The sequence below is a fragment of the Prorops nasuta genome, unplaced genomic scaffold (assembly GCF_024137725.1).
Source record: "Prorops nasuta isolate Cenicafe-Biocafe unplaced genomic scaffold, Cenicafe_Pnas_1.2 PNAS00033, whole genome shotgun sequence".
NCBI lineage: Eukaryota > Metazoa > Arthropoda > Insecta > Hymenoptera > Bethylidae > Prorops > Prorops nasuta.
The window spans coordinates 9,743-32,078 of NW_027116830.1; the positions used below are offsets into that span (position 1 = coordinate 9,743).

Genomic DNA, 22,336 nt, shown 5'->3' on the forward strand with positions numbered 1-22,336 from the left:
GATAGTTTGCGGAAGCTGGCAAATATATCTCGAAAATTGATAGTCCACTCGCAAAGAACTATATATATATATATATATATATATACGCGAAATATACTTGGCCACGCTGTAAATTATGAAAGAACCGACGTACACTCCTGGCCATCCTGAGGAGTAACTGCAACATTGATATAACTGATTTGGGGCGAATGAGAAGCTGCCATTGCTGCCGTTATACCGCTCCGCTGCACCGAGGCAGGTGCAATTTTTGTCCAGGAGAATTGCACGTTGCACTAATTGCACGTTGCTCGGTGAAAGCTTGGCACGAGCACGGAGCATCGCAGGGGCACTCTCCGACAGCGGGCTGGAATTTTCTTTGACCTTGAAAATTACATTCGACGGAAGAATCGGTAAACTCGCGACCGGTGCACGTTTGGACGCGAGGGAACGGTGCAACGTGGACGATGCGGATTGGCGAACCTCGCGGGTTGCAATGACGAAGATAAGTCCTTGAAAGGATCGTCCAACGGATAGCGCGAATCGATGAGAGTTTGGAAAAGCTGATAGCGATTCGGGTGAGAGATCGGGGATACTCCGAGGTATCCGGGAGTGAATCTCAAGACGCGGAGGAGCAACGGTCGCCGTGGCATGAGGAGGTTCGCACGCAGGCGCAAAACCCTGGCCGCATTCTCTGCGATTATGGGACGCCTTGGCAAAGCCTCGCAGAGCACTACGAGGCCTATCTTCAAGGTGCATTATCGTAAACTGGTCGACGAGTACTCGCAGCAGCAGGACCAACTGAAATTTATGCCAGCTCTGCCCGATTACATGTCCTACTGCTGCTGCAGATGCGGTCACACGCAGAAGTTAAAAGTAAGTCCTTGACAATATTAAAAGAGCGTCACACCCTGTATACACCGGTCGTTTCCCCACTCGAGATCAATCCTATATATATAACGTCAGCTTGTAATTCGATCGAGCGACCTTTATAATTACAATTTGACACACGCAACAGCTGTCGTATACCTATATATATACATATATATAGAAGAAGGAGGGAAAATATTCGCCGTGGCATTGCACGGTGCGTTGGTCGAACGCCACAGCTGGGTACATATTCCGCTTCTTCCACACCGAGAGGAACGTCCGTTTGACATTTGATCCGATCGGAACATCCGATACGATCGTTCCGCGCTTATTCCTCGAAAGCAACGGAAAACACTGCGGCGCGGCGTCGAAAGTCAACTTTCACGTGACTCGACGTGACCCGGCTTCGCCGTTCGCGTTGCGTCATTAAAACCAGCCGAAAGTTCCGTCCGCGCGGGCCACTTTTATGCTTTATCTCGGATCTCATCGCCTCCGGATAGCATTGCTCGCCCGCGATAATCCTGCAGTCGGTCGGACCTGCGAATTAACGTGTCTGGCGTCATTAACGATAATGACGATTAGTCTCTTCGAGTATATATACGCGTTGACTCAATTCCTATCTCAACAGGTAGCTCTCGATGATACTCGCCATCATCCAGCGCAGCTTCGATTATCATCGATGCGTAATGAGTCCGACCTCTGTACCGTTCCAAAGGGGTCATCGCTAAACACACACACACACACACACAATATATACCAATTATTCACATTTTCCAACTACCATACCCGTTTATCCCGCTTCATCCCTACAAATAAACCTGCTTATTAACGTCGACCTAAAGAGTTACGCCAGAGTTGAGAACATCGGTGGAGGATCCTTAGAGAAACACAAAGTTATCTGGATTTTTTCCAAAGGAGCCGTGGTACCAGCGTAGGTGTGTGGATCGATGAAAGAATTTCGGACGGATCAGTTGCGGCGGGGGAAAAAATGGTGGAAAATAAGCAGGCGAGTTGATTCGAGCTGAGCGGAGAGTTGCGAATAGCGGAGATGCGAGAGTCGGGTGAGCGCATGCAGAAGCCTTAGAGAGTAAAGCTAACCTTAGTAATACCTCGATCCGAGACGGGAAAGAGTACGCGTAAGAGAAAGAGAGTGGGTGAGAGAGGTATTGGGAAGAAGAGAGGAGCGAGGTGGCGCGCGCGGAGGAGGTGGAGGTTCGAGGGATAAGCCGTGGGATCGGACGAGCGCATTCCTCAGGCCCGTATAGCCCAGTATAGCCGTTCCCGCCGTTCCTGCACCATAAGATGCCTCTTCTTCGCGTAGACTCCACAGCCCACAGCCTCCTCTCCTCTCCTCTCTTCTCATCTGCTCTCCCGCGAGCTTCTCTTTACTTTCCAACCAACAGTACATGTACGCGTGCGTCTCTCTCTCTCTCCCTTCACTTTCCTGCCACTAGGATATTCCAGCAAGGGGGGGGGGGTCACAAGATTTTTCCTTCCTTCGTCCTACATTCTATATGTATATATATATATATTATACTGATTCCCCGATTGGGCAGCTTCTCCTCCCTTATAGGAAATCCTTCAATTCCTATCGATGCAACAGAACCTTGTATAGGTTTCCTATTTTTTTCTACCATTTCTTGCATGATTATTCGCAACCTTCTCCATGCATCAGCATCGACAAGAATTAAAAAAATTCTAGAATTGTAAAGATAGCACATTTGTGGTTCCTGTATCCTTCATATTCGGACATATCTCTGGTTCATCTAGTTTGTTTATAATATAGAGGAATTTTGAAGAAAGCAGAGAAACTATTCACGGTTCGTTGTCGTTTGGAAGAGTTTTTCAAGACAGTTGTTTAATTACAAGGCGAGCAAGCGCGCTTATCGCGGTGCACTCCTCCGCTGTTCTTCCCGCGACACTTGGCGCACGGCTTTTCCCACACTTGCTCGCGCGCTGTCACAATTTAGATAAGTTCCCTCTAGGCGAGATTAAAAGGTTACGAGAGAAAACACAGAACGTTAATTGCTGCTTCTTGAACCACGACCTTATGCAGAAGACAAGTAAAAACGGACAGCTTGTTCAAGTATCGTTACGAGAGTAAGTGGCCTCACGAAAAACTTGGCCCAAATCTCTTTTTTCTTCTTCATCTATTTTTTCTTACGTCTGTCCATATATACGCTTGTAAAAACATTCGTGCATCAGCTATTATAGTAAAATATCTTGTTTGATCCAGCGGAAAGTTTGTCAGGTTATTGTAAGTGAAATCAATTATCCCAATGCGAATTAAATTTTGCACAATCTCCGCAGCTAATTATTATACGTTTAATATAAAGAATCATAGAACTAATTATATAAAACTTTTTCCTAAACAATAATTGAATAAAAGATTAGGCGTACTTTGTTGGTTCGTAGATCAAAATCTGCCAATGTTTTCCCAAAGAGCTCTTCGAGTTACGCAATAGCGTCGATAATGATGATTCAACAGAATCTTGGTAGGTCCCAGCGGAGCAAACTCTACTTACCCAGATTGAACGAGAGTGATAGCAAAGGAAACTCGGTATCTTTTTACTCTCGTTCTCATTCACTCAGGAATACGTATTAAGAGGCGTGGCACGATGAAAAATTCAGAGTTCTCAATTTTCACGTTATCCAATGTTATTTCACTGGTACTCGACGACGCGACGGACCGGCGAGGCGCACCCCACGAAGACCTACGCGACGGTATATAAGAAAGTTAAAATTAGAAACTGAACGAATCCATAAATTTCTTCTTTTTATAGCTTTTTAATACCATTCGCATAAAACTGTCAACCCTCTAGCAATTATCCCTCCGTGTGTTCATTATTCACGTGTGTTGATGCTTCCCGCGGTTATTTTGTTTACTAATATAAACATTGGGAAATATTCTTATTCGTGTTACATTCACACACTCACACACAATATAACGGTGGCAACAGAGCGATATTTTATAAATAGCTTGATTCTTATAACGAGAAACATATATAGTTTGATGAAAGACTCGACAGAAGACATGGATATATCTGGCCAACTACCCTCGCGGCTCAACAATGGAAAGTGCAAGATTCATGGCACCCTTGACTGTGTATAGCGGACAAAACATGCCGACTAGGCGGGTGTAGCTCTGAATTTTATCGATATACACTCGAGTTGACAATTTGAAAAATCCTAGAGGGGCCTGCATGGCTTGCTCGGTGTGTCGTCGACAATGGCATACATCAGCGGAGTTGATTTTCGTCGAGCGAGCGACCGGCTTCCAATTCTCCAAACGAAGACATTTTCTGGAGAAAAGAGAAAAGCCGTTGGGAGGCAAAGAGGGAGAGAGAGAGAGAAGGCTTCCAGATCGCAGACGTTACGGAATTCCTCTCCTCTCTCGACATCAATAGAGCATCACGCACAAAGGATAGGCCATTATTGTCGGCCGAGGAGACACTTCATAGCAGAGTTCCCCAGGTAGAATACGAGCTCTCGACAGTGCGGGGGCACAAGTTACACCTGGTGGCTCGTCAATAATGCATCGGATCCCTGATGAAACGCAATAATACTTTGGTACGCATCTCTCGAGAGATCTCTCTTAGTTAGCGGATTCACTTTTGTCACGCTTTCCCTCCCACGCCACACCACCATCCCCCCCTCTCCATTTTCACCCCGAGAGAAACTCTCCACTTCTGGCGCACGCTTAAATCAGCAATGGAGAAGGAAAACTGTGCCTTCTCCGCGCTACTGTGCTATATACATGCTACTCGTATATATATATACGCATGCCTCGACCGTCCGATTGGCTCGACACTCGAATTTGACGCGGTTAATAAAGCACAATGCTCTAGTCGATTTTCTATGACGAGGGTGGCTCGTTCCCGCACACTCAAGGACGACCATTTATTACGCACAAAAGCGAGGGAAGGTCATCCGCTTGAAAAGTGACGCCCGGATGACCTTCGGTTAAACCTGGGCTTCCTCAATAAGTCGTTATATCCTCGGTAAAATGTAATAATGCTGCTTATATATATATATATATATATATATGTCTAATCATGAAACATGTTCTATATATATTCGCTCCTGCCTGTACAGATCTCCCAAATTTCAATCATGAATCTCGTGGAATCGTGCAAGAAGCAAACGCGTGGAAAATAACAATGGTTTGTTCTTTTTTGTGATTATTTGAAAAAGTAACGTTTAAATCGCGATTGCGTTATTTGCGATGTAACGCGTTAAAATGATTAATGAAAAATGGAGAAAAATGTTGAGAAGAAAGAAAAGAATTGTGCGTTTGTTTGAATTCGTCAAGCTGATTTTTCACGGTGAATAAAGGAAAGGCGCGCGTTACACAGTGGAGTCGAGTCGGGTATTAAATGACTTTGGACCCTCCCCGTGCGTCGTTCCGCAATCGTGGCGTGGAAATTCACCACGTGTACGTTTTAACCTTCCGGAAGTTAGAAACCGCACGATGGTTTTACGACCATGTGGCTGCTCTTCACATGGAATTTATACGGCGCAAGAAAACTGAGTACACCAACGATAAATGTCACATCGTAATGATCTTCCGCATATTGCTTCCTTCGCTCATAACAATTGATTTAGCGTATTCCATTATACGCTATACCAACGTCCACCTTCTTTCCACGCTCTATAATTAATATTGATATAACCGAACCATGCGAAATTGACGAATCTTCTTAAATGGATTCCGAACACTCTACTATTATCCACGCGGAAAATACGAACAAGAGCGAAACTGTTTTTTATCAAATTGTTCTTCAAAAGTATAAGAATCACGAGTCTCCGGATACTTTAGCAGAGATCGTCCAATCGTGGTCCAGGTGTTTACAAATTTTGCCAGAGCTGTCACGACGCCTGAGTGTAGTTTCAAAATTGGCCATTTTTTTCGTGAATTTTCACACGTGTCGTGCAGATGTTAACCAAGGGCACGTATACGCCACACGACTTTTCGCTTCGCTTCGAAACGACAATGATGCGGGGATGAGAGAGAGAATTAAGTGGCATTCCCAACTAGCAGTTTGTACCTTTACCACGATAACCCCTCGCTATTCGTGAAAATGTATAGCGCGCTTATATGACGTCTGCTTTTCTGCAAACGCACGCATCGTGTGCAGCGCGCAAGCACCCATAACACCTCGCTTATCCACTTTGCTTCGGCGCACTTCCGGCCACACCACCTGCCTCTCTTTCTCTATCACGTCGATAAAAACTTTTTAATTCATCCGTGATTCTTCTCTCCCTACGATTTATCTTCTTTGTCTATACATACCACTGCGTTATATACTCTATTCGCAAGCACATGAAGAGTCAAATAATTTTTCTCCCTCTATTTAGGAGAAGAATAAAACGCGAGGAGAAAAACTCTTCCTATAACATTGTTCGAATTTTCCCATGATTCCAAACATTCTCCGGTGAGCCGAAGCATTTCAAATATTGAACAGAATCAAATAGCTGAATCAACGTACCATTATTGCCTCGCTATTATATTACTAAAATATCAACTCCATTGAAATTTATAGTTTTCACGACAATATACATCATTGCGTGCATTTCTATCGATGACTCTTGTTCGCGCAAATTTCCTCACTCGACGATCCTCGTGATAGTTTTGGACTTGACAATGGAATACACCGATCGATTACAGTCGCGGACGATTAAAGGTTGAATCGTTAAACAATATAGGGATGAGTGTTGGAGGAAAAATGGAAGAATCGTCATTATATCCTACTTTGCTCGGTTAAACTATAATAAAATCAAATAAATTATGAGCCAACATCACGCAGTTGCAGTAAAAGTTGAAAGTTTATGGAAGTTGGTTTGGTGACGGATATAATGGTAGCAGGTTGAGGGGGAATTACCACGGCAGTTGCTTGTTATGGCTTTTCCTATCGATATATTACTCGAGGCATTAAGTACCAATAACACAGCAGAACTCTTAACCCCTTTCGTCTTGGTCACTATTAATACCCGATCAGATAATACCTGAAAGGCGATAACCCTGAAAGATAAATACCAGCCAACCGGTTGCAGTCAAATTACAACGAAAATTACCGGCAGACTTGGGTAAAACTGCGTGGATGGACCAACCGGAACCATGCATGCACAAGCTTATATATATACGAATGAGAAAAGGACCGATTCGAGACCAACTACACTCCCCCCCCCACCCACCAAATATAAAACTATATACCCATGATCAGATTTACGAACCGCGTATACGTATACCCATACCATTAACGATCCATTCTCAGGGATTTCAGAGTAATATGATATTGACGAAATTTTTTCACCGCGGCGTCGATTCTCCTGCACGACGCGCAAACAAAAATTAATTAACTTGGTTTGATCGACATTTTCAAGCCGATCTGTCCGAGCATTCAATTGCAAAATGACACGCATAGCTCGGTCCGCTTATACCTTCGCGTTATGCCGATTTCTATTCACCGGGATTCCATCAGAGTTTCACGGAAGCTCGCGAGCGCGCCGTTTATTTTGCAGCGTTTAATTGACTGATGCGTGTGTGTAGTACATATATGTATATATGCTAGCTGCAGACCGGACGGACGTCACACCACCAAACGACGCCACGTTATATACACACTATATATATATATATATATACGCAGTGCCAAGAGTGTGTGTGCGTGTGTGGATGCTCGCGCACACTCCAAAAAATCGAGCACACGGAAGGATTTAATTTCATCGTGTATAAGCACTAATGAAACTGTATAGTTTGTGTTTCGGCGGCAGTCCATTGTCCCGAGTTGGCAGCGGGCCCTTCGGCGAACATTGCCGACCGCACACGCGCGCGCGCATCGAGCTGCTCTCATTGTCCTCTCAGTTCTACACTATTACCCCCTCAGGCGTCTACCCTCGTAAAATAAAATTCTCCAAACGAATTTTAACATTTGCTCACTTCGAGAGCGTACGCAAAGCTATTCCCCCCCCCCCCCCACACACACACACACCCCCCCCTAGTCCCTGCTATCTCTGCCACTAACACGGTGAAAGCTGCTATACGCGAAGCACAACCGCGATTCAACTTATTTTCCATCATCGTTATTATTATTATAGTAGAGGTTATGTACATGTGTACGTATGCTACAAGTATAGAGGACATCAGTTTTCGGCATTTAACAGATTCGTCTCACTTTCACTCGAGTGAGATAAACGACTTCTCCTATCTTCTATATAGGTCTTTTTTCAAACGACATTTGTTCCACAATTCCGCTACTTGAAAACGGTTGTTCTTACAGCTGGAGAACAAGTAAAAGCGAAAAAAAAGTAGTCCTGGGACAGAAATTTGGGTCGAGAGATTTTGACCTGACCACGCGACCACCGGGCTCGGCCCTGGTCGAGACTCGAGACTCGAGCCGGCCACCGCCTCGAGTCGACCTTTCTAGGACCATTCAAGATGTAGGATACTTCCCGAGGCGGTAGAACCTTACGCTACATTGAATCTCTCATAAAACTCTGCAGAAATTGGTAATTGCTGAAAGGAGAATCACTCGTAGAGAAATTCAGTCACGTCTTTGGTATTTCAAAGTCAGTGGTGCACTGTTTCTTCTGTGTGTGTGTGTGTGTGTGTACAATATGCACGCGTACCAAAATTACGAGGGGACGGTTATTGTAATAAAGTTTGGCGTGATTGCAGCAGACTCGACAAAGGTAGGCACATTGTCCTCTAGTTATTCTATAGATTCGCGCATAGCGAAGCCTTCAGGTATAGCACGGTACTCGTCTGTGTGTTACACGTCACACGATCTACTGTAGCAAACACACAGAGGGCAAAACTACTCGCAATCCAGTCGTTTAGATTCTCTCGCGAGTCTCAATTGGATCAGAATGATTACGTTTTATCAGCATATATATATATATATATATACAATCGAAAAGTGAAGAAGGATTGTCTTTCGAAAGTTCCATCAGGTTGACGAAAAAATCGGAACAGTCCGAAGCAGCTACCGTCGGTCGAGTACACATTCTCGAAGCTTCAACATCCAAGAGCCCGAGTAAATATTTAACTAAACCTTGTATCGGTAAATGTCGGATCTCTCGGAACTCGCTGACCATGGAAAGATAAAGAGCTCGAAATTATGTTTATTCGTCTTACAGAGACTCTCCGGTAAACTTTCATATTATATCGAATTTCATTTCGCCCGGCAAGCAATCAGTCGACGACTATTTTTCGAGCAACGAAACGTTTCCTGAAAATTACTGCAATGCTCAAGATTGTTACATCGAGATTGATTAAAAGAGCAGCGAGCTTCGAATGAAGATCCTCGACAGCAATTCCTACGACCTAACTGTTCCAGCTCTGCTTCTCTAGAAAATCAACCGACTGTATTGTGTTCATTCAAGTACGAACCACTCTTTTGTGTGAAACTGTTCGTTCGATTGAATCCAAATGAAAAAATAAAATGGATCTTTATTTTCTCATACCTCAAATGACGTAATAGATAGATTTTATTCTAAAAGTATATATATATATATAGGTTTACACGATTAAACCTTGCGGTTTATAAGCAGCAGAGTACAGAGTCAATGATTGGTATATATATATATATATATATATACGCTTCGTCGATGATGAGCTAAATGCGACGCGATATCGAAGGATGATAAACGCTTTGGATTGGTGGGTTGAAAAGACTAATAGGGGCGCCTCCAGAGAACATGCTCGATGGTCTCGACGGTGCTAATTGCTGATCAAAGACCCAACATTCCCTCATCAGTCGCCGTCCTTCTACCGATACGGTCTTATAACACCTCTTCGAGTCCTCACCAATACCACCCCTGTACCTCTTATCAAACAAAGTACATTCAAAACGCTCAAACAATTTTACGCCATTGCACATCCACAATTTGCCAATTTATCTTTCGATTACCTTCAAAGACCTTAAAACACCGATATCCGATTTTATCCAGTGTTTCAAACTTACCATTTAAATCTCCCTCTATCAGCCTATTAGGAAGACTGAAATCAATTGTAACACGTGTCAATTGACAAATTTGTGGCTTCACGTCTACTAATAAAATTTAAATCATTCGGTATATGTCTACACCTTTCTTTAATATTAGAGGATGCTTTAGTTGTAATAATTTAACGCCGCCAATGCTAAGTGTCTGTTCATAGAAATGAGGGAACCAGATTTTTGTACTTTTTTGTATAAATATTTCACTTGTTCTTTAACTTCCAACTGCTCAATTACTATTTTATAAATATCAAAATTCGAATCGTGATTGAAATCATAATTTATCTGAGTAAATTTTTCAATGTTGAGTAATTTTTAAACATGAAATACTGTTGACGAAATTTTACTATGCAGTATTTCAGAACGGGTTGTTTCAATTGTAACAAGTAAACTGGTGTCGTTTGTAACGTGTTAATTAAATAGGAAAATGATAGATGCTTCTGCCGCGACAACAATAATTCATTGCATATTGCAAAAAGTGTCGCTCTGATAAATTAAATATTCAAATGTTGCAAGAAATAAAATTATTTTCTATAAAAAGAGTATTATTTTGATAAAATATTCAATCGTTGTTATTTAGTTAATTTATAAGTCAATTTAATTTCTTAATGTATGTTAACCTTTAGAACATACTCGATTTACCAAAGCATTTCAATTACTTTTATGGAATTACGGAAATGTTACAATTGCAAATCGGTGTGTTACAATTGAAACCTATACACGTGGTGTCCAATGTAACAAATTGCACGTGATACTGTATTGATCATTTGCGAATTGATTAATTAAAATATTACTTCGGTAAATATAAATTTGCGTTCTAGACATACGTGCAGCAAGTATAATAATTTTTTAAAGTTTTTTAATATCGGTAAAATCCTGGGAAAATAATAAGTTTCTTTATTTTGTAACAATTCATTCCGATCTCCCCTAAGTATACATTACTTAATAAATTTTCAGGTAAAGAATATTAGTAAAATCATTTGAAAAGCATTAAGTGGTTAATGAGATAGAAGAGCGGTAGCTATTCTAAACGAGTACGAAGAAGGGAACATATGTGAGAAGAAGAAGTAGGAGGAGGGAGGCAGAGTGGGCGGGAACCGGTACCCAGCGCTGACGATGATCCATAGAAACCAAGAAGGATACGAAGAAGAAGAAGAAGAAGAGGAGGAGGAGGAAGAGGAGGAGGCTGGGATACCATCGATACAGTCAGAGTGGTAGCAGGGAATTTGAGTGAGATGGTGGTAGTAAAAGTGGTGGTAGTGGTGGCGGGACGGGAAATCTAAAGGAATGGGAGATATGGCCATGACCGCTCGGAATGCTTGGAATGTGGACCGTCACGCCAGGGCAAAGCCACGGCAGTCAGGCTTTCGTCCTTTCGCGGTCCACTTCGATTCTCTCCTTTCTTTCGCTCCTTCAGACCCATCCACCTGGAATTACTAGAGAACACTCCCTGAATTAAATCGCTATATACTAACCAAGTTACACTCATCACGTGCCACTTTAACCTACTTTTATCAACCCTCTGTAAATGCTCCTCTTCAACATTCGAAATACTAAATCTCACAACGAAACTCATCTCGTTCGAGTTTGACGAAACTGTTTCGTAGCATTTATTTTGTTGTTCCTTTAAAATCGTTTGGTACTCGATAAGAGCTAGGTATAGACACTCAGCGTCGTTACTCAATAATTACGGGTGAATGGAGCTCTTTTGGCAAGTTAAATTCTTGAGACGTCACCTTCGGCACATTTGCCGATAAAAATTTGCCGCAGTCTCGTTGCCTTGGGCGAAATCTGTAGATGCACCTGAACCGTAATGACTGCTGCTACTCTTGGGAACTATGATTAGACAGGTGCGCGCGTTTGCCGAAGCTGCACCTGCAATCTCGGAGGATATATGTTCCCACTAAAAATAGTTTCGGAAGGATAATCGATCGGTACACACACTGACACCTGTCATTCGAAAAAACCTTCTTAAACTGCACGTATATATCCTATCCACGCCTACTGGCCTGGACTTATCTCGTGAAAAATGTATAAGCTGATACTCGCGGGCCACGGGAAAAAGGTAGAGCTGCATGGGAGTAAAGCGAGCAGGTGAAGAACCATGGATCATTGTCACTTTTCTTATGGCCACTTCGGGTAAAATTAATGAAAACGACATATATTACCAGATTCAACCATGTACAATAGTGAACGCTCGACCGGGCACAAAAAAGCTAGTTGTTAGAGAAGCAGCTATGGTTCGACCCAGCGCTGGTATATAGTTAATAGTTATATATAATGTTGGTGGTAGTAAAAAGCCGGATCTAAAAGGTAAATGCGTTAGAGAGGGTCAGTACCTGCAGGAGTCAATGGCCAGAAGGAGAATGATGATTTCATCAGGTCCCAATTCGGAGAGAGAGAGAGAGAGAGAACCACTGAGATGCATCTTCTCTCCCCCCCTCCTTTTTTCACTACTATCGTCTCTACCGCGAATAAAACCTACATCTCAAATGTATCACGAAAGTTACGATTCCTAAAGGCAAGGCAGACTCGCCTCAAGGACAACCAGTGTAACTTTTCTCTACAGTTTGATTAACGTTTTCTTTTTCTTCCTTTCTTATTGCTTTCTTTCGAGCCTTCTGATTTCCGAGAATAGCTCGAATCGTTCGTTTTAATTTGCTAGGAAATTCATGTCGAACTTGAGAAATGCGAACAATCCTTTGGGGGTGCAGGGTGGGAGTTTATATATATATATATATATATATATATATAGAGAGAGAGAGAGAGAGACGAAGGAAAGGAAGGAAGGAAAAGAAAGCAGGTAAGGCAGGGCAGGAAGAGAGCGAGGCCGTTATGTCCAGTAGGTATAGGTATGAGCGTTATGACTTGGCGAGTTATGAGACGCTCGGCGCGGCGTCCGACAGCAATTATTAGCGCGCGGTCCGCCGCTATGTTCAGACTCTCAGCCGTAATTGAAATATCTCGATCCCGGTGGACCCGTCCGACCTGACCCCAAGACCGCAAACCATGAAATTATCCGACCGAGTGATTCGCATTGTTTTACGTACATTAATACCTCCATCTTTCTTTCGCTCGCCCTGCTATATATGTATATTCTGCATCTATATACATGCGTCTACCAATCCCCCCCCCCCCCCCTCTTTTACTTAAACCCCAAAACTTTGCACATTTTCCACAAAAGCTATGATTTTCAGTACATCCCACACAGTTGGTTTCTTAAATTCAAAATACGGCCGAGTGTCGCGAGAGGTGCGCTATATATGTGTGTAATATATACAATAGGTACGCACGCGCGAGGGTGAGATATAAATGATACGAGTGGATGGGACGGATGAAGCGTGGAATCTCGGCTGAGAGACCAGCAAGAGAGCATAGAGAGCTTTTTGCAGAAATGGTCGTCGCAAGCTGCTTGTGTATAGCTCGCAGCCCTTACATAGGATAGGAAGGTAAAGCTGGGAGGAGAAGGGATGCTTTCCAACGAACCGCAAAGCAAATGCAGGCCCTGAATGTGTAATAAGCACTCGCGTTTCAGCCCTTGGCTCGCTCGCTGTGTGCTGCTGCTGCGACTGCGCTCGAAAAGGTCCTGATGATGATATTCGAGTCCTCTCCCGACACCATCCTATATACATATATATATATATACATGCCATGCACCCATTCACTCTCCTATCTTTACACGCGTGCCCACGTCTTTCCGCGCCCAACTCTGGCTTATCACTACTTGCACAGAGTCCCAGTTAACCGGAAATAATCACGAGACTACAGGGATTACAGCTACGTTATAGTCGAACCAAAGCAAAAGCACAGCACTCTGCTCTAATGGCACTCTTAAAGCTCTTCTCGACCGAACGCTCTGTTGATCCACTGCTCTTCTTTTCGAAGAAACGCTCTGTTCGTATCCAAAGGCACTGTGTTTACATACGCCCTGCGCATAACAAAAATGTCCGCGCCGTGTACCCGCATCTCTAGACGCGATTTGTAAATAGGTTTATGCCAGTGTAGTGCGAATCATACCATAGAAGTAAATTCGTGTGTTGCTTCGTTTAGGATCCGCTAGATGGCTACCACTCCAAGTTCTTTCTCGCAAGCGACCGATGCATATTCGCGAAGGATATATATGAAGCATAGCCATCGTTACATCATAGCACACCATACCGGGTATGCATTGACCTAAGCATATCAGTGGTTTAACACCCTAACACCTAACAAACGACCGTGTTTTCTTGCCGTTCTACACGCTAAAGAAGGAATGGTTGCGGTGGTGTGCTTAACTTTTTGTTATAATTAAAAAAAAGGGCTCGCTCTTGGTATTTTACAAATCGCAAAATATTCCAGTTGGATTTCATCGTATGGTTTTTGCCTACTGGGTGAAACCTAAACTCGACATGGCTTCTTATATTTTCATCGTGGAATCGGATAATGAAACTCGTTTTACCTTAAATAATAGGTAAAGTACAACAAAATTGAAGAAAAGAGCACGAAAATACGTTTTTTCTTATAATAACATATCGACCTTGTGTTTGTTTTGCTTTATCGACGTAAGCACATTTGAATCTGTTGCGAGTAATCACGAACGTCGTTGGTACAGAACAAAAGAAATTAAATACCTTGGTATCGCGGATATATTGATATTAGTTCAAACATATTTACGAGTCGTCTATATTATTATAAGAAAAATTATATTTTCATACTCTTTCTTTCAATTTGTCCGTACTTTTTTTATTCTTTAAGATATAAAACGAGCTCTACTACCTCTGATTCTACTTTAAAATTACTATAAGAAACCATAAGATTAGTTCAGAATCGATATCGAAGGCAAAAATCGACCTATAACTAGCATCCATCTTTGAGGGTGCATGGTTATTTACTTCTAATTTTCTCATGTTTTATTTTTATATGCTTCGTCCACACTAACAAAGGGAAGATAAAAAAACTCCAATTTTATTGCGAGTCTCCATTTACACCGAGGAAAGGGCGACGTGTTAAAAATCTGTAGGGACGTGTAGTTTTAAGGAAAACAAGTTAATTTAGAAGAAACAAAAGTTAATGAAAGAGAGAAAAAGGAGGGAAGTGTACATGAAGAGAAATGAGCAGAATCCAGAATCACTCGACACATTTGTACTACATACATATATATATATATGCCACGTAGATAGACCGTGGGAGTGTGATTGGTCGAGAGTAGCCCGGAACTCGAGCAATGTCGTAATATATACGAAAGAATGCACAGAGGAAGAGAAGATCGTTATCTTCAGTGATTCCATCATTTAAGGCATTGATCAAATTGAAACGAAAACAGAATTGTTCGGCGAAATTATTCCAGCATCTTATTCGTTTCCACTGCTCTTATATCGAGCTTTTATTTTACTATAAACGGTACGGTGGTGCACGCTATGAATCATTTGCTGCGCACGTCAATGGGCAGCATAACGAGCGATCCTGCACCAGAGTAGAGTGCATATCGGTGGCAAATATATTCCGTGGTAGTGCGGCAACGCACATTTCATGCCGACCAAGAAACGCTCACGAGCAAATACGTACAGCTGAATAGAAGAAGGGGAGAGTAGGGAATTTTCCCTATGTGTGCTTATAGGGTACGTGGGTAGAGAGGGGGGGGGGGGGGAGGGGGTCAGTTTGACGACCGAGATGACGTGGTCGACGAAGACGACGAAACTGTACCCATTAAAAGAGGAAGAATTCCATGACTAGAAATGAGACACCGCAGCCCCGATATCTCTCGTATAAAAGCCTCGTGCACTCGACGTGGCAAATTTGCAAAATTTACCTCGCAAAAATACCAAGCGCGTTAAAAATGTGCTTCATCGCGGAAATAACGAAGACGCAGGATCGAGGAATCCATGAATATCGTCCATTTTCATCATTGCTCGACGTTGATTCGCTAAATATCTTTCCTATTGGGAATAAAGGAAGAATTTGTCGTGTTTGGTTATCGTGTCGTTTTTGCGCGCAAACGCTCGATATTCAGCGACAAACAAATGCTTTCGCGTTTATGCAAAAAGGGTGGGAAATATAAAGTTTCGTGCGGATTTGGCTGGAATTCTGGCGGAAGGACGATACTATTTGGAAGTTTTCATAATTTTTTAGCAGATCCCTGGAGAAATCTTGCTGTAGGATTTATTTACTACAACTTTATTAAAGGCCGTAGGATTCAGTCGCTATATGTATCATCTGTTTCATATCTAGATGTCTCTCTCCTCTTCTCTCGTTCGGGAGTCCACTCGCACGATTCCAGTGCTGTATGCATCATCGTCGGGCAGCCGGGGCAGTCGAGGCAGTTACTAATATTAAAACTTGCCCGAGCGTTTTTCACAGGTCCGTGACGATTGCCAAATGCAAAAAAGCGCCGGTGCCGGCGACTCTTTAAAAGCATAACTGCGGCACACTTTGGAACAAGCTACATCGCGAACACGAACCAGCTGCAGGTCTGAAACCGGAAAGCAGGCACGTGGATGAAAAATTGATGCCAATTAAGCTCCGAGCACGCCAACCCTGGCGGAAAACATACACGCGACAACTTCGCCAGAGTTCTCGTTGCGAGGATTCACTATATCAAGAGCGGATAGAATCAAATTCGAAACGGTGACGCGACGAGATGCAACGCGATTTCACCGGAAACTGATACCAAACGGATCCCTTTCCTCGCAGTTATTCTACCTGGTGCACAATGCTGCTCCTATACGTTTATAATTAAAATCTCCTATGAAAATACATACAAATTCAATATTTATTTATCCTCCCAATATATATATATATATAGGTACTCCTTATAGAAATCTGACCTTGTAACTTATTTTCACACTATACAAACAAAGAAACGAGTGTTTTATCCAAATGAAATTGACGAAATATCGATAAAAGCGAGGAATGAAAAATAACTTGTACTTGCAGCCAGTCTCAAGGGATGTTATCCGGTCAATGTGAAACTATAAAGCAACGGTCGGTTGAATCTGGTTGTTAAAGAGAAAATCCATGCACACATCGGGGCGGTTGGTCCTCTATGGTAACGATGGTGACACTGTCGGCATCGAAAACGCAAATATCAAAACGTGCCGCTTGCAGCGCAAAACGCGAGGAATTTATTCGGTGCCCATTTCGAGTGTCTGGCTTAGGCACAAGTATACGCTCGGTACCCTGCAGCCTACCCTGGCCATATCGGACGTGGCAAGCTTATTTTCTCTCTTTCCCCTTCCATCCTCATCCTCGTCGCTAACTCATCCTTCCCCTACCAATTCTTTCCCTACCTCGCTCACGTACGCAACAACCTTCATTCTTCAGCTTCCCTCGCGTGTCACCTTTTAAATATTCAATTTCCCTCATCCTCCTTATTCGTATCTCGATTCATTCTTTTTTTCCTGTCTTCTTATCTCTTCTTCTGCTGCTTTCCGTCTCGCTGCGTCCACCACCTTCTCGTTTCCCAAAGATCTGTTTACGTTTCTTCATAAGCCTTGTAATATTGTCCATTAATATTCTTTTACCTTATTTCGACTATCCATGAACTCTACCGACACACCTCTTCTTTTTTTCATGCTTTTCAAGCTTTCCAGTTCCTCTGATAAAAACTACATACATATATATATATATATATATATATAGAATATACATATCCACCGTCGCTCTTGGCCTCTGGCACCCATGTGTTCTTCATACATGCCGCAGTATGCGAAACCTCGAGCTCTCATAGTTTATTTTCCATATCGACCTCACTTCCGGTAACATACTACGTCGTCGTATATGGATTATCCACGCGTCCCACGATACGCTCGCGCTTTTCCTTTTCCCGATCTTGCCATTTCCTGTCCAAACGAATATCGAGTAATAATGCTCCTGTGTTTTTATGCAAAAACTTGCACAATTTGCTCATTATAGGTGTATTATAGATTATTACGAAAAGAGACGAGTACGAAACGATAACGATCTCTGTACCAACTTTGTTCGATGCATCTTGTTCCTCCATGGAAGGAATCTATAAAGCATTGATACCAAATGTCAAACGTCCAAGTAATAATAAGATGCATAATCGAGTAGGATTTGAGCTCGGTTTCGCAATAAACAGATGAATGTTAACAGTGATGTGAGTGTATTATACGTATGTGTGTGTGTGTATAGATAAATAGAAGAGGAAAAGAGTTTCCATTTTCCATGAAAGATAAGCAAACAGTTGTTCGAAGAAATTAAGTAATCAAGTGCAGAATAAAGCAGAGAGTACAAAGCTTCCCTTTCAAATTCAACGTGGGTAACGCAGCGTTCGAGCGTTAGCCGCCAGACTTTCATCGGAATATATATATATATATATATATATTCTCGCTTGAGGGGGAAGAAGGTGGAATAACCGTGAAGAGGAGATACATATACACATATATAGTTAATTAATTAAAATTCCTCGAATGCATCGATTACACCGTTTACCGGATGTGGGTCAGGAGTACGGTTGCAACAACCACATCCGGTTATGCTAGATCGATCCCAGGCTTTCTCTTAATAAAGCTGACTATTATATATGATATAAAAATACTTTTCTTTTGGTTTCAGGCAGAAGAGCTGAACACCATCGTTGGCAATGCTTTTCGTATGGCGTACGTGGCGCAACTGCAGCGCCAGCCTATCCTGCAGGATGTGATCTCCTCGCAATCATCGCCGCCTTATCTCAAGGACAAGCAGGAGCATTACATTTCCTGGGTAGGTATCCCCCCACCCCCTCTTTCTATTCTACCCTTCCTTCTTCTTCGAGTAGATTCGTTTATATATATACTTCCGGAAAAATAGGTTCTATTTAGCATCCGGTAGAAGAGCGAGGTAGGAAATAACGTGAATGGATAACTAAAATATCATTTGCATAATACGATGGTTATCTCGCGCGATTTTATCGGTGTTGCTTCCTTTGTACATTATTGAAAAGTCATGGGTTTTTAAAGATACTCGATGTGCAATTATGCAGAATCAATCGATTCCCATTTAAATGGTATTCCAGACACGACTCGTAGTATATATATATATGGAAGTTTGCCATTTGGTGGGTTCTTCGTCTCCGGTATATAGGCGGTGGCCCGTTTAGAGAGCGCGTTAATTATAAATTCGAGCCAAGTCTCCCAGCTTCGTCGGGTTTCCAAGTAAACGGTCAGTCCCCGGCCGGCTACCCGGCTGCCCGACCTCCAGTATACCGATAGGAACGCCTCGAGCCTCGTAAGATTCCGTCGATAAAGTATTTACGAAGCTACCAGATTTGTCCCGTCCGTATACGAAACGGCTGGCAAGACGAAATTGGCAAAGAGACCAAAAACGCTGCGAGGGACGCGTTCAAGCACAAATGTACTCTAATATGGATTGCGCTAGCTAGCTGTGCGCAAACTTCAACTTGAATATTCAGTATAAGACTGCACCGAACTTTTGAATTCTTCAACTCTACATTTTTTCCTCTCTCTCGCTTTGGTCTTCTTTTATCATTCCTATACATGTATTAATGAGAATCGCGCAGATGGGGAGATACTTCAAATAAGATTTAATCGGAGGAATTTGGGCGTTTCTGTATATAAAGAAAAGGCTTTTTTGATGGTTTTAGGGCAAGTCGGCATCGAGCGGTAGCTCAATTGGCAGTAACGGAGTCGGTTGTAGAAATTCGTCGGCGAATTCGTGGTTGAAAAGTCGGACGTCGGCCACGTCGAGGAGTGGCAGCGGCTCGTCCGCAGCGGACATGAACGTGCAGCTGAGTAGCGCTGGCTCGCCTACAATAAGGCTCGCCAGCGTTAAGGTGAGTTCACACTCAATTTCATTCATCTCGTCAACCTAGATCCTCCGGAATATGAACTTTTCCCACCACTCCAAAGCTGTCAGCACCAGCAGTGTATCCTCTTCTTTTCCATTACAGATCCACTTTCCCCACCACCTCTGTCAATAACTTATCGCGATGGTTTCACTGTAACCTCGTAATATCTCCTTTCTAACTTCCTCACCAGCACATCCACTAGCAATGCAATTATCCACGTCACTCTAACCCTATATATATGTATATATGGATCGAAGTGTCTTCTGCATTATGTTGAAAGATTTATACAGTTTTCTAACTCTAAAAACACCCTAACCTTATACAATCTTATTATAATACGGAAGAAATAAGTAAGTAGCTAAAGTTACATGAATAATACTGCACAAAATCCCCACAATTGCGAAAATAGCAATTATTGCCAGTGTCAAAGAGAATGTTTCAACAATTAGAGTCGTTAAATTGACTGATTCCACTCTGTAATATTTACAATGTTTAATAAAATTGTAAACATTACATTGTGATGTTGGTCAATTTAAGGATTCTGTTTTATAATTGTTGATAAATTCTCTTTAAAAGTGGTAATAATTGTACGTCTTTTAACAATTAACGACATTTTTCCTTCTTTCGTGTATTTCTATCGCGGTTATCCGAAAAATACCATATATAATATTAAAATCTAGAGCCAAGTTTCGAAAAAAAAAAGTAAAAATATTACATAAATAATGGACACGTCAGAATATGTGATCCAAGAGTAAAACCAAGCTACGCGCACAAACACAAGAGAGGATTAATTTCACTATAAAAAAAGTTATAGAAATGCTTAAATAATTTCTCCATTTGATTTTGTCTCATTCGCATCGACAGACACCAAACTCGATACCTGGTCTACGGCCACTGCACAATTTCACGAACGTCCTTGGACCAATAACGAAGGAGGATGAGCCGAAAAGCATATCGCAGCAGAGTACACCGAGCAGCGATGAGAGCAATTCGCCAACGGAGCTGAATTCGTACAAGAGGCTAACCGACAAGCCGCCGCTGATAAAGCGGCTGGCGATGGGATTGGCAGGGGGACGAGACGTTCTTGGATTGAACGGCGAGGACGACAGTTGCCCGCTGGTCAGTGGTAGCAGTACACCCACCAGTCCGTCCAACAGGCCACTTTCAGGGGGTTACATCAACGCTGCGATTATCGACTCCGAAACAAGTAGACCCAATTACAATAAAATTCCTGATAGAGAATCCGAGAGCATCGACAATACCATCAATGCCTCTATTACAGCGAAAAATTTCAACATAGAGAATAATAGGTAAGTACATATCTCTCTCTCTCTCTCTCTTTCTCTTTCTCTTTTATCACAATGAAAAAAGGGATGCAATATAGTAATACTGCAGCCTCTTCTATTTATTTACAAATTATATATATATATATATATTGACCACGCGACTACACACAGGATAGGCCAGAATTCTCCAGGCTGTGGAACGGAAACGGAATTCAAGTCGAAGAGACGATCGCAGATTAGCACGTCGAGTAGCTCTGTGCCCGCTGACGGAAGTACTCATGGTTCGACGCCGACTCCACCGCCACTTCCCGAGAGAACGGACAGTCTCAACAACCAGACGGAGGAAAGCGAACTTCGCGAAGCTTCCTGGTTTCAAGCTGGAATACCTAGGTAAGTGTCAGCAACTCTATATTTGCACCATTCAAACTGTTTATCTACCAACAGCGCCAATTTATTGTTTCCTCCGTTGGACCTCCAGCGGGCATTAAGCAAATCAAACAAGAAAGCAGTCGGAATTGTTTGCTCTCATATGCGAAGCAAACTATCTCGAATTTGCCAATAATTAAAGTCTTAAAAACTCGCTTAACTCATCTGTATATATATATACACATAGTTTGCTTTTGACGATACACGAGTTTTACGCCGGTTTTATTTTCGACAAGTCTATATAGTATATAGTGGAGTGCTAAGGGGGGGGGGGGGTCTTCGTTCAAGAGCTATTATCCTTTCAATAAAAATGTAGCGCTCCGTTGGTAAAATGGAGCTGGAAGAGGAGTCTGGCAAAGGCATTAATGAGAATTATTACGATCGACGTCTCGTCATCCTCGTTAACCGAAACTGTCGTTTATTTACGTCGATCTGCGTTTTGACGGGCTACTTATGATTTCAGGGAAATAACGTTGGAAGTGTTGAGCCAGGAGCCGGAAGGAGCATTCATGGTGCGCGAGAGTACCAGTAAACCTGGATGTTACGCTCTTTCGCTCAGAGTGCCACGTGAATTTCAACCGAGCGGAATTGCACATTATCTCATAATGCGCACGAATAAAGGCTACAAAATCAAGGTAAATCTCATCATCGGATTTTATCCAATCCTTTAAACTTCCTGCGAGTACCTAATAGTAATCCCGCGACTCGTTAAAGCATCAAACATTTATCAAATTCAAAATCTCCTTATGGATTTTCTCGAGACTCTTTGACTTTTTTTTTGCTCTTAGCTGCACACATTACGACACTGACCATATCTAGACAAGAAATTCTCTTTATCTTTGCCACTATACAGGAGATATCAATTTTTTGTACAAGAGCTTTTTTCAATTGCAAAGCGAGAGAGACTCTTCGAAAATGACCTATGCAAAAGATTCATATATTTTCAAGCTTATTATATTTACGGTTGAGAAGTTGAAAAGAATTTTACGTTGTAT

The 22,336-nt window shown here is 42.4% G+C and overlaps 1 protein-coding gene across 3 annotated transcripts in view; it reads left to right on the top strand.

Annotated features, from left to right (window-relative positions):
- LOC136783451 (EGFR adapter protein-like) overlaps positions 1–22,336 on the top strand; it is a 25,052-nt gene continuing 2,716 nt past the window's right edge. The window contains exons 1-6 of one of the 3 annotated variants that reach the window (XM_066743624.1): positions 1–852; positions 18,399–18,545; positions 19,426–19,614; positions 20,494–20,939; positions 21,087–21,305; positions 21,805–21,976. In XM_066743624.1, coding sequence (XP_066599721.1) covers positions 628–852; positions 18,399–18,545; positions 19,426–19,614; positions 20,494–20,939; positions 21,087–21,305; positions 21,805–21,976 — 1,398 coding nt within the window. In that variant the 5' untranslated portion in view covers positions 1–627. The remainder of the gene's footprint in view (positions 853–18,398; positions 18,546–19,425; positions 19,615–20,493; positions 20,940–21,086; positions 21,306–21,804; positions 21,977–22,336) is intronic. The other 2 variants (XM_066743626.1, XM_066743625.1) reach the window with 2 other exon arrangements.